The 13225-nt window shown below is 38.0% G+C and overlaps 2 protein-coding genes across 5 annotated transcripts in view; one reads left to right on the top strand and one right to left on the bottom strand.

Moving 5' to 3' along the window:
- LOC125240432 (CCR4-NOT transcription complex subunit 6) overlaps positions 1-13225 on the top strand; it is a 192018-nt gene that overhangs the window by 108326 nt on the left and 70467 nt on the right. The window lies entirely within an intron of this gene.
- On the bottom strand, positions 6839-9643 carry LOC125240448. The gene is made up of 3 exons (XM_048148345.1): positions 9149-9643; positions 7991-8079; positions 6839-7507 (listed from the first exon to the last, which is right to left on the bottom strand). The coding sequence occupies exons 1-3, from the start codon at positions 9402-9404 to the stop codon at positions 6950-6952; spliced, it is 903 nt and encodes a 300-aa protein (XP_048004302.1). The 5' UTR covers positions 9405-9643; the 3' UTR covers positions 6839-6949.

The following is a 13225-nucleotide window of genomic DNA, read 5'->3' as shown; positions in this document are numbered from 1 at the left end:
TCAAATGTTATAGGCACATGTAATGTTTTTAGTCTATTTTTCAAAGGTACACCAGTATTTACGTCTGATGGTAATAATTTTATGTGGCTGAGCTGATGATGGAAGGTCAACTCCTCAATGGTTAGGAGTTAAAGGATAATTCTTTCACTACTGTACATGTATTCGGACTGATACATATAATATCACTAGGAAAATCAACAAATAAATAAACTTTTTAACAAAAAATAAAACCGCCTTCAAAAATAAGCGCGTTACAAAACACGGAGAAACTAAAAAGCCAAAAATAATAAACCTTTCAATTCAGATTTCTTATCGTATTGCAATAAGCTAGACATCCAAATTATAAACAAATCAATTATTTTTGGAGTCGGTACCAGCCTGTGTATGGTTGGGTGGGGCAAACAGGCAATAGCAAGGCGACGAACAGGTCTGGTACCGACTACAAAAATAATTGATTTGTTTATAATTTGGATGTTTAGCTTATTGCAATACGATAAGAAATCTGAATTGAAAGGTTTATTATTTTTGGCTTTTTAGTTTCTCCGTGTTTTGTAACGCGCTTATTTTTGAAGGCGGTTTTATTTTTTGTTAAAAAGTTTTTCAAAGACTTTGTCGCAGTATAAAAGATTTTGCGTAATTATAGTAGTTAGGTATAAACGATTTAATTTTTTTAATTATATTTAAACACCATCGATTATTGATATTTTGGTACTAAGGAATTTGTGTCACATGATGTCTCACACCGATTATTGATATTTTTAAAAATATTTTAAGCGGGTTAACGTATTAAGTCGATATAGCGTTCGACATGTTTCGGTTCAATTTCTCAAGAGTAGCGACACCCCGCCTTTACATGTCGAGAGCGCGACATAAATTAAAATATTTTTAAAATGTATGAGTCTCACGGGAGTTTTATATGTATGATTTTCTTCATACTATACTGAACTGCCACTCCATACATCAGAATAACAGCGCCCTCCTGACAATAGTCATATACATATTTCTGGTCAGGCGAGTTATGTTTACTTTTCGTCAATTTAAAATGAAAAATTAATAGCATTTACGACCTAGAGCTACAAATTTATATTCCTATTCCTAAGCGTTATATCGGTGAATTAACATATAGTTTTTAATGTCTTTTATAATTGACTATAATCGAAGAGTCCTAATTGTGCCCCGAGTTGCAACGAAGAATCGATAACTAAACTGGTTCTTTTTATCTTTACAGGTATGTTTCCACCTATGACTGCTTGAAATTGTTGAAACGAGTCAAGTATGTTTAATTGTTTATATAACAATTTAAATTTGGTTGTATTGTAACTGCTTGCAAAATAATAGCTTTTCTCCGGTTTCTAGCCTACACGAACGAATCAGGTAAGATTTTAACAGTTTTATCTACTTAAGATCGTAAACTTGCAAAAGGCCACACACAAATCAATGTCATGATTAGCATTTATCTTGTTTCGGACTGATAGTGCCAAGAAGTAGGCTTATATGCCTGCACACCTTGGGTACGGCGGATAAGGCGATGCCCTCGTTCGGTCGCCGCAACGCAACCTTCTAGCGGTGTAGCGCTCTACACCGAACTGCATGCATAGCCTAAGGAAATCACTACACTTATCGACCCGGAATCGCATCTAATTATAAAACAAGAATTTATTTATATGCGAAAAGAGCGATTTAGCTCAGGATTCCGATCGTCGATTTTGCATCAACTGCTTGAACTCACAAATAAAAAATTCATCAGCTTTAATACATCTTTATGAACAGCCGATTCTGTGTCGTTATATGCGGTGATCTCTTCCTAATTGAGGATCTTAAAAAAATATAAGTAATAAATACGTATCATCCACCACGCTCAGTTCGTACGTATTGCAACATTTCATACATTCTCCTGCATAACGGCCAAGGACATTTGCGTACGGCGGATGACATTGTTTATTGTTTCTGCCTTCACTTGTTTTGTTCCTAAGTCACATGTCACGAACGACGCAAAAAGCTCCAAACACTTGGGAACCACTGATGGAGTAATTTGACAATTGTTTCGCTAGAATAAGATGTCAACAGCTTAGTAAAATGCTTTATACAATACCTTTGACGGTTAAAGCACTTTGAATCCAGGAACATAAAACTCTATACAGAAGCAATATCACTAGTTGGTTGGGGTCCCTTTACCTAAATCATGAAATATATACGTACTGTCTTCATAATTGCTTTCTGAATTTCAACAGCATCAGCAGATCAGCACAACGCGAATCCGAGTAGCCTTTGTTATGCTCTTCAGAGGAAAGTCTTCGTTCGCAGTCGCAATTGCGATCTTGGCTAATGTTGCAGCGTAATTGTGATTTGTATTATAGTTTGCTGTATTAGCCTTTCACCCGCGCTGTTTGCTGCGGTTGCGCTGCCTTGATCATATTTTATGGATGCGGGATGCTGCTCGATTGTACAATAACAATATGTTGAATACTCACTGATCTCGAACAATACGCGGTTTTTCATTTTAACGACCTTATTTTATGCGCCTAAGTTGGTGCCAAGTTGTATATCGCACGATATTAACTTTTTTTTTCAAATTAAACTCGCAAGTGCGAATAAATGTTATTAATAATGATGGAAGTAGCTACTCGTATTGAGCAATGACATCTTGTCACGTGATCCCCTTGTGGGTTACTCGATTTGTTAGATTGTCTGACATTTCTGGCTGGTCACGCGATGGGGTATATAGGTTTTGTATTTCATACACAATATAATATTTATTTATTACCAACAATACCAAAGTCTCAATGGCATTTTAGTCGCTAACGAATTCGAAGATATGTAATTATTGTAAAAAAAGTACCTACGTAATTCATATGACATCCTTGTCTCAATTAGTAGGAGTAGTTTCTCGTGCAAAATCTTACATAACGGCTGAAAGTTATAATTTTGCGAAATTAGAAAACGGGGATGCACCCGAGTGGTTATGTAGGATGTAGGACTCCTTGAAACCCAGTCTACCCACTAAACAACCCCCCCGTCTTACACCTCGATGCTGTTTTGGAGGACATGGGAAATACAGGTGAACACTACCATGCCCCCAGCAAACGGCTATTAAGCTCCTTCAGGCACTGGTCCCACCGCGAGCTAGTAAGCTATGAGCTATCGGCTATAAAAACGAACAAAAGATAAGCACTCCCGTGCAAATAAAAGAGACACGGCGATGTTGATAGCTCACCGCTGGGCGAGTAACTAGAAACATCGCCGTGTCTCTTTTATTTGCACGGGAGTGCTTATCTTTTGTTCGTTTTTATAGCCGATAGCTCATAGCTTACTAGCTCGCGGTGGGACCAGTGCCTCAAACAATCAACCGCCAGTAAAGAGGCATCCAAGTATGCCCCTCACCATGGGGACCTTCTTTCTAACAGGTGACAGTCGTCCCCGTGGCTGCCACCCAAAGGTCCTCGTTAAGGCGGCAAGCGACGGTCATGGGCGACCCGCCTCCGCCTCCGCCCAGCTCGTTTACGCCGCAACGGGTGAGCAATTGAGCATCGACGTCCTCTTCCGTGCGCGCTCCGCCAATTCTTTTTCAGCCATGACAGCTTCGCAGAATGAGATCATGGCTTTAAAGCATTTCTTATTTTGGGTCATCGCCTTAATGATGGCCAGTAATGATAAATCGCCTCCAACCACCGCAACTTAATCATTCCGGTGCTCATCCCAGCTTGGGCATTCCGCCAGCGTGTGCTACGCCGTATTTTCTATACTATTGCAGTGATGACACGCTGGCGTGGGCTCCCTCTTTGATCTCTCACACAGGTATTTGCCGAAACACCCATGACCCGAAAGCACCTGTGTGAGATGGAACGATACGACCCCGAATTGTCTCCCAACCCATTCCTTTACAACAGGCTGAATCGCGTTCACCGTCAAGTGGGCAGTGGGAACTTCCAGCCTGTCGCTCCATTCACGAAGAACAGCATCACGAGCATCCATTCTCCAACGTTTTACTTCCTCGAACATAGGCTCTTGATTTCTAGCTCTTGACTCCGAAATTTGCCAATATATATCTGCCAGAGCTTCAGCCTCTAAGTCCCAGGGCGGGGTCCCAGCCAAGGCACATGCCGCCTCACTCCGTGGCGACCTTAACGCAACTGTCACTGACCTACGAATATGGAACTTATGGAAAATCTTCTTCTTTGTCGATCAATCGACCGACAGATTGTATTAAGCGTTTCGTTGTCGAAGCGATTGTGACCTTGGCTAGTCCAGCAAATGTAGGTAGGTATTTATTACTTTGTATTGGTAAATACTGTAAGATATCGCATTGAATACAAATGAGCAATATACACTTAAACAAAGGAATAAAGAACTTGCACAGACACATAAAACTATATATTTTTTTCACAAATAAGATCGCTATAAAAGCACACAGAGAGAAGTCGCCTCGTGAAATAATAATTTCATGGACAACAGAATGTGCTTAACGCTCACCCTCATTTGCTCCAGTCGGTTTTAATAATTTAAAATTCTTTGTCCCCGAACGAAGCCCGACTTTACTTTTTTCAACATCGAGCAAACATAGGAAAATAACCACACTAAAACTCGTACAGTTATTTCCTTGTAACTTATACATACGTACATTGTTATCAGCAACAGGGTGTGCATGATTTCTATTTATAGAATTACACTTATACCTAACATAGGTTTGTGTTTTTGAAGCAACTGCCCAAATCCCGGTTTGCTGACGAAACAGCAGGTCTGGTCTCCAGGGTTCGAATATTGACAAATTGGTTTGGTGTAGCAAGCATCTCACAATGAATCAGGCAATAGAAAAGAAAAGGTATAAAGTACATTCATTCTTCCACTCTTTCATCTCTTGTCGAATTGTACGACTAGCGGTAGTGCCGGTGGTTATCATTGTTATACTTAACTCTTAAGTGTTCGTTGCAAAAATTAATGTCACAATTGCTCATTTCATACAATCGTTTTGATAGATAGAATACTCTTTATTGGCACACCTCAGCAAAAAATACATTGGAGACAAAAAAAATGATTATCAATAGAGGCAGACAACAGGCGGTCTTATCGCTAAAGAGCGATCTCTACCAGACAACCTTTGGGTAGCGGAAATAAAAAACATAATCAAAAATAGCTAGGTTTTGCTATTATTTTATCTATAAGTTTCGGTTTACAACCGTTTATACGTATTTCGAGATCTTCGTAATATAGACCGTTCAGTAACTTGTCTCACGCTAGGTTATATTATTTATTTATATTGCAAAATTGACTATTATTTATCGGTTTACAGTAACCGGGTAATTTATAATATTCTTCTTAACGACATAATATTGTATAGTCATTTAAAACATCCCCCATATGTATTAAACAGCTCTATCAACTTAATTGTCTCATCGGTTCTTAATTTGAAGTATCCAGTATTAAAATTGCATACTTACACTGCTGAACTGATCTTGTCGCGAATATCGAATCATTGTACCTTTAGCAAATTACAATCTGTGGGAACAAGGATATCATTCGAATACTCGTAAAGGTCACTTGGTTTGAGGAGACCGGTCAGCCTTGAGCGGCGTGGTTCACTTTCGTAGGTACTCGAACTTCGCATGGCCCTTGTGGCCTCATTTCTCAATGTTTGCTTTGTATTAACCTGCCGTGTGCCGCCATAATCGCGCCGTGGTGACAAATTTAGTTAACTACCAGATTTCTGCTCTGCCAAACTGCTGCATTTTTTTTAAAGACAAGAGCATAATTTTTACGTTTTGATTTAAAGAACCATGTTTAGGGCGACTTTTTGGTTTATTACTAACGATATACGCATCACATCGATAACCGTCAACGTGAGAGATACACCAAAATTGTAATAAAACTAAAATTAGTTTATAATTTATATCTTTTCGGAGCTGTGTACACACATTTATGACCGAAAATCGAACTCTAACATTTTTTACTCATATGAAATGAGCCTTGTAATTCTACTAACTCCAATAAATAAATTAAATAAATATTGGGGGACACCTTACACAGATCAACTTAGCCCCAAACTAAGCAAAGCTTGTACTAAATATGGGTGCTAAGCGTCGATAAACATACTTAAATAGATAAATACATACTTATATACATAGAAAACATCCATGACTCAGGAACAAAGATCTGTGCTCATCACACAAATAAATGCCCTTACCGGGACTTGAACCCAGGACCGCGGCTTAGCAGGCAGGGTCACTGCCGACTGAGCCAGACCGGTCGTCAATGTCGAATAAATTCAAATTTTCCCTCTGCCCAATCTACATGATTACATTCTGTAAACTTTATAAACATACATTGTAATCAAGCTTAACGAACCTTACGTTGCAGCACCTCATTAGAACGTAATACATCTAGTACCTATCATAGTTACGATATCGTGACAGAATGTAGTTTAGCAGTTAGCTAAACATCAGCCTTCTGTGCTTTGAAATGCCATATTGAATTGTTTTATCGCATATAATAAATTATATACCTACCTATCATAAAATATTTGATTCGCTTTGGTTTCAAGATTACTTTTCATGTTAAATTTTGATTAAAACTCTTAACCACCCCTCACTCCTTTTTAAAGTTTTTAGCACTTATGAAATAAACATTTAAATTAATGAAATCTTCAAAATGTACTTTTATATTTTTCTCGTATAAAATTGCCTAGCAAAATTTTATGATTCAAAATGGCATAGGGAGAAAAACTTAGTTCATTGCGCACTGCGTTTGTAAACAATAGTTAATCGACTTCAATCTTTGTTCCATCAAACTCATGGTGGTAACCAGGGGTTATAAATAAACAAATAGCATGATTACAAAATGAGTCATTTATTAATGAAAGATACATTATTTTAATAACTAATTGTTATTACGAATATCACTGTCACAATTCTCAATCAGATTTCGCCATTCGCCTTTCAACTTATCCTTAGTCATACTAATCGCTATCGTCCGTTTTGATTATAATAACTTGCCCATTGCCTATATCAATTGTCTTGTTTTCTATGTCTCCATCTTCCGATTCCGCATCTCTTTGTGGAGATTGATGACCACTAAGCTGTTCATCCGAAGTCATGTTGTCATAAATATGTTGATCAGCCTTGAAAATAATGTCACATATTGCTTGTTGTACATAATTTTTAGTGGTCTCGCTGTATTTTTTCATCTTGAAAGCTATGAAGTTAGTGAATGATTTTATTTCTTCAAGGGTTTCATCTCCTTGCAGCCGACTCGGTGCAGGTACCTTGGGAGGCATAGTCGCCGGTGGTGATGCAACTTGCACTGGAGATGCTACTGTTGACGTAACGTTGGCTCTGTTGTGGCTCGTTTGACTCACATTTAGTTTTTTGGGGCAAATATTTGGAAGAACTTTAACTACGTTGGTAGTTAATGAATTTTTATGTTTCTTTTTGTTTTCTGCACTCTTTTCAATGTAATGTTCTAATAAGGATTTTTTAATAGCTGAAGGTCCATCTTCGCTGTCTGCTGACAATTGCTGGCGAAAAAAAAAGCAATTTAAAAATAAAATTAGCAATTTGAACAGAGGGTTATTTACATAATGGGTTAAAGTTTACAAAAAAATCCTACTTTTTCTTATTTAGATAGGTATATATTATAGAGCTGTGGTAGTAGCCAGCATTCTTTAAAATACCTATACATATAAGTGTTGCTACCTATATTAAATATATCAATACGTATTATACCTACATTTGGGAAAAATATGACTACTATATTTGATTTGAAACCAGATTTAACAACATTCGCCATATAGGACGAAGAACAGAAAAATAGAACACAAACACACCATTAAACAAATATTATTAAAAAATATTTATTAAAAAATAAAAGTAATGCCCCTGGGAGAGTGACATCAATATCATTATTCGCTTGCAATAGAAATAGCAATAGGTGGGTTGGTAAGTCATGTGAGAATCCTTGTGTAAAATGTTTTCCTTTGGATTTAATTTAGGTATCTTACCGTTGTATGTCGTTTTCTCTCCGAATCTTTGTTGATCAAAAAGGCCATTTCCTCGAAGGCGAACCAAGTAGACGTGTAATTGGCGTCTCCTGCAAATAAATATCAACGAACACGTGTAAAGTTAACATGATCACTTTCAGCAAAATTTATTATAGTACATTACTACAGAGGCCGGGACAAAGGGGGTTGCCGGCCGAAGACATATAGACGGCCGAGCGAAGCAAGGCCGGATAGGTCTGAGGCGGGCAACCCCATTTCCCGCCGAGGTATGTATAGTGCTTTTCTCAAACATGGTATGAAATAAATAAAGTCTACTGAAAATAGTAACTTTGGATGGCTGTATCTCCTAAACGGTGCGTCGTAGCGCAAAAATAATCGAATTTTCGTTCCCCTTTGGTACCCCGTATACGCTTATAAAAAAACAAAAAGTTAAAAAAAAAAAAAAAAAAAAAACGAAAAAAATTTTTTTTGTATGAAAACGCACCCAAAATCAAATATTGTCTAGGGCCCGTACCAGTTGCAGTCGGCACGTCTATAAAGCCCCTTATAGTTTTTTTTTTAATTGGCTAAATACCTGGATGTTATGTCACAATTATCTGTGTTTGGAAATTAAAAAAGAGGACTTTGCCGGCCTTGGCCTGCAAGGTTTGTATGAAATTCCATTATCTATCAATCGTCCTAGCCGCACCTGCAACGTCATACTTCGCTGCACAAAAAATCAATATTTCATACCATATTTGAGAAAAGGTTTTTTTTATGTAAATTGACCGAAATATTTATATTTGCCAATCAAATCGGAATAAATTACGCTGACTTTAATCGAATACGCTGCCCATATCATCGAGATATCAAACGTAACCATCACGGGAAGCATGGTCGCGCGATAGACGATAAAATATCAGGCCGTCCCTATCGCACTTACAAATAGTGCGATAGGGACGGCCTGCTATTTTATCGTCTATCGCGCGACCATGCTTCCCGTGCATGTAATGTAGGTGTGCTAGAAATTAGGTCGGTGTCTGTTTAGTTCCTTGACAGTCGGCAGATATATACATATAACAACAAAAAAAAACAATGATATGTACAACTAAACAAATTAATATATGTACATGCTAGTAATAATAAGTTCAATAATTCTATGGTTATCATAATTCTTACCGGCTGAATCCCTGATGCTCTGCATAATTTTGGATTTTTCTCTTCTAAACGACGATTGCAAAATTACCATTTTATGCTTACACATATCTGCAGGCAAATTTAACACCGCGCCAATTCCTTCCCACGCCTCAGGCTTCATGGCCTTTTTGAAGAAGAACGGATCTCTAGGGTCCCATAGTATAGGACGTTTCTTGTATTCGTGTATCAATCTAATGCAGAGTTCTTCTGTCCAGTCATCGTGAGGTGCTGTGACCATAATTACACTGTTTATCTACTACACTAGGTATCCCAAGTTACAAACACGCGTCAATACGAGTTCGCAGGAGCGATACACAGTAGAAAATGGCGGCCGCGGCCCGCTCAAGCCGTCCAGTTGCTGTAACCACGTGCCTATGTTATCATCTCGTTCACGCATGACATATTGAAGCGAGCGCAAGAGGGATAGATAGAGACGCGTGCTGTTTGCCCTCTTATGATTGGCGCTCGGTCAACGCTCCGTTGCTGTAGCGTCATTTGCGTTATAGCCGTGTACGTGCGACGAACGTCTTATCTATTGTGCTGTGTGCTGACTGCTGTGTTAGGTAAATGGCGCGTTATGGTTTGATCGTGTTTGCGCGCAGATCTTTATTATCTTTATTAACTAGAAACAAAACGGATGGTAATAAATACCTTATTAGTTTTTTTGCGAAAACTGTCTGAATGAACAGGTAGCTATTAAGAAAACCAAACAACCCATGAACATAATTACAATGATATCGAACATTACAATAAACATGATGTATTCGAAAGATACTATATATATAATGTAATGGCATGGAGACGCCGGTCAAGGCCGATTAAATTCACGGAATTCACTCCATAAATAGCTTACGCAATATTATGTGGAATGGTTTATTACCTTAACCTAAATGGTCGATGTTTTAAGGTCAGTGTGGGGAAGACCGTCTACCCGGAAAGACCGTTTATTGACTATAACTTTATTGTTTATATATCTACGCCTCTCACACCTCCGAAGGTATACCAGTTTTTCATCCTCAATCCATTGGTCTTCAATACATATCCCTAGGACGAACACTAGTTAAAAATAATCTTGATTTGTGTTTCGAACTCGAACATCGAGTTCAACATGGTTCCGCAAAAAATTAAAATAAAATAGAAGCAGTCGGAATATTTGTATATTGTATATGTAACGTAGTCATTTAATAACCGTTCTTTCTGACTAGTACTATTAATTTACTCAAAACGCGCTCAATTTCTAGTTTTATGTTCTGAAATATGTAACTTAGAAATTGTGCCTACTCAGAAAGTCCGGCATAAAAGAGAAAGGCAAGACCGGCATATGATAAACAAGGAGTTGCCAACCTTTTTTAGGCTTTATTGGAAATAAGTCGAGTGTAAACGATATCAATATATAAGTACGTTTTTGGCATATGGTAGTTGTACCGTTTTTGATTTTAACTTCGAAATACAGTTTTGGTAATGATTCGTATGGTGTTACTAAAATCATTTGAAAGTATTAAGTAAAAATAAAATATATGTGACATGGTTGTGAAGAATGATAAGAGGTGAACAGCTTTTTATTATTTTTGTTTAAGTATATGTAGATTGTGCAAAATGCGGCGACAAATATTTCAAAAGAGAGTAGGGTTTCAAGTTGGTCATTATTTATACACAGCATTACCCAACAGGGACCGTATGGGTACCCTTAAAACGGTTTTGACCGACTATTTTACGCCTACCCGACCGTTAATTGACATTGCTGACTGTCACTTTGACATAAAAGTCGTCATGGGTGTCATCAAATATGTTTTCGGGGGTGCTGTTTTAAAAATTAAACACCACTTTGGAATCTGACATTGCTGACTGTCACTTTGACACAAAAGTGGTCATGGGTGTGGTCAAATAGGTTCTCGGGGGTGATGATTCCAAAATGAATAATCAATCTAGAATTTGACATTGCTGACTGTCACTTGACACAAAAGTCTGGTAGTGACTATAGCAAAACCCAGACATTGCTAAAAAAAGTTACCAAACTAATTCACGTACCTAATATCCTATTACATTTACTTAATAACAAAGTTTCAAAAACAAATAAGTAGTTGGATTTATATGAGCCTGTAATATCGTGACTAAATTGGACCTGAAAAGAAAAGGTTATGAAACCCATCTACGGGACATATGCCGGTCTTGCCTTATAAATGGAAAAATGCTTATATGTTTAAAATTTCAACGTTATTTTATTAATTATCTAGCACATTCTTCCCTGTTATTACGTAAAATAACAATGATCATGGTTTTGGAACCTAGTCTCATATGAAATTACGCGACAACAAGCACTAGACGGTCTTCCCGTACTCACCGCGGGGGGACGGTCAACCCGCCGAGCCTTAAAAAATGTGATTTTTATCACTTAAAATTCCCTTATTTGGCCAAAATATTAAAAAAGCTTTGTAAAATATAAAATTTGCTATCCCATAGGCCCATGCGCATTACGCTAGACTACATTAATTATAGCGTTTTATCCACTCAAACTTTATTTCAAATAAACTATGCCGGTCTTGCCCGCACTGACCTTATTCAAAATTAAACGATTTCTTTATTATGCGTACGTAAATAATAAAAGTAGGTACACTAATCGTAATAGTTTAATAACACTGCACGGTGTATTTTTCAAACGCCGGTAACTTCGGACTATGGCCAGGAGCATTTATGATTTTGAAAATCGTAAGATGCGGGATCTGCGTTTAGTAGCAAATGTGTAAATTCATCATGCTAATATTCAGTAAACAATAATTAAAAACCGGCCGTGAGTACTATTACTACTATTATATATTTTGTGCCCTAAGGTACACCCTCGTTATAAGATAAAAGTAAAACCACAGAATATATAATAGTACAAGTACAGAAGGCTCACTCCTTTGATGTTCACAAAACGCCGCCATTCTAAATTCTTACCTACATTAACAAACGTACCGCACGCGTGCAGACGACATTGAATTATATTGCGCCGCGCGAAGGTCGTCACCAGTAAATGGGCCGCGAACTCGCGGCCGCCGGCATGTACTTGTAGCGCGGCGAAAGGATCGCGGAGTGAGCCGCCCCTGGTAAAACCTAAATTACATCCAAAACAATTGCGCCCTTAAAATTAACGAACTAATAAAACACAGTGTACATCAGCTTCTAGTTTCTCTCTAACTTCCTTGTTTAGTTGTAAAGTGCGGGCGGAACAAGCAACATTACACGTCTTCTCAATATGGTCATTTAGGATAATGCACTTGTTTACTTAAGGTAGTTGTTCTCGTATAACTAACTGTAGCCTCTACTTACTATTTTGCAAACAGTGCAACGTGGGACTAAAGAAAGCGGTGGCTCCCAACCTGGAAATCTGCGAATAAACAAGTCTTAAACTTGGCCTGTTCTATAAATGTCCGTGTTCTACATTTGAAAATACGTAATTGGTGTCCAGTGAAAACGGCGAACATTATTTATTTGTTTTTTGATATTATTTGTGCGTGCGCGGCTCAGTAAACTTATCTCTTATCGGAAAGCCCTTGTATTGGCCCGGCTGAGCTTTCAACTCATCCGTACTGTGTAAACCATTGGAACGGGACTATCGGTTACGCTGCGAAACGCAAAACAAAGTGTGTCGTGCGCTACTCCGGCGCATCTCGTATGTGCGTGTTTTGTTGATTTAAACTATGGCCCTGTGGAAAACTTCGCTACTCGAACTAGTATTGCGGCTTCCTCGCAGTCATGATGACTTACGACGACGGCTGTTGCTACATTGACGGTCACTTGCTATTAGAATATGGCCGTTTGGATTCACTTTCTGTGTATCTATTTTAGAATTTGGATAATATGGGATGGTATCTTGTCCCTACATCAGCCTCAATCATAGATTTAGAATTATTAAACTAGATTGTTTAGTTAGGTCAAAAAGTGTGTCCACATGAGAGGTAATTGTTTGGGCTGGTGTCCCTCTCGCACTTGCTGACAATGTCAACATTATTCAGTGACGTCATCACTTGGGGATACCAGTCAATTTTCAAAGTTACTACTAAATCTACTAACACCCAA

Source organism: Leguminivora glycinivorella, chromosome 2 (assembly GCF_023078275.1).
Source record: "Leguminivora glycinivorella isolate SPB_JAAS2020 chromosome 2, LegGlyc_1.1, whole genome shotgun sequence".
Lineage (NCBI taxonomy): Eukaryota > Metazoa > Arthropoda > Insecta > Lepidoptera > Tortricidae > Leguminivora > Leguminivora glycinivorella.
This window is presented reverse-complemented; position numbering and strand designations above follow the sequence as displayed.

Coding starts and splice junctions, on each gene's coding strand:
- LOC125240448 (XM_048148345.1), bottom strand. CDS start 9,404: ATGGTCACAGCACCTCACGATGACTGGACAGAAGAACTCTGCATTAGA. Junction 8,080..9,148: donor GAGCATCAGGGATTCAGCCG/GTAAGAATTATG, acceptor ATTTATTTGCAG/GAGACGCCAATTACACGTCT. Junction 7,508..7,990: donor AGAGAAAACGACATACAACG/GTAAGATACCTA, acceptor TTTTTTCGCCAG/CAATTGTCAGCAGACAGCGA.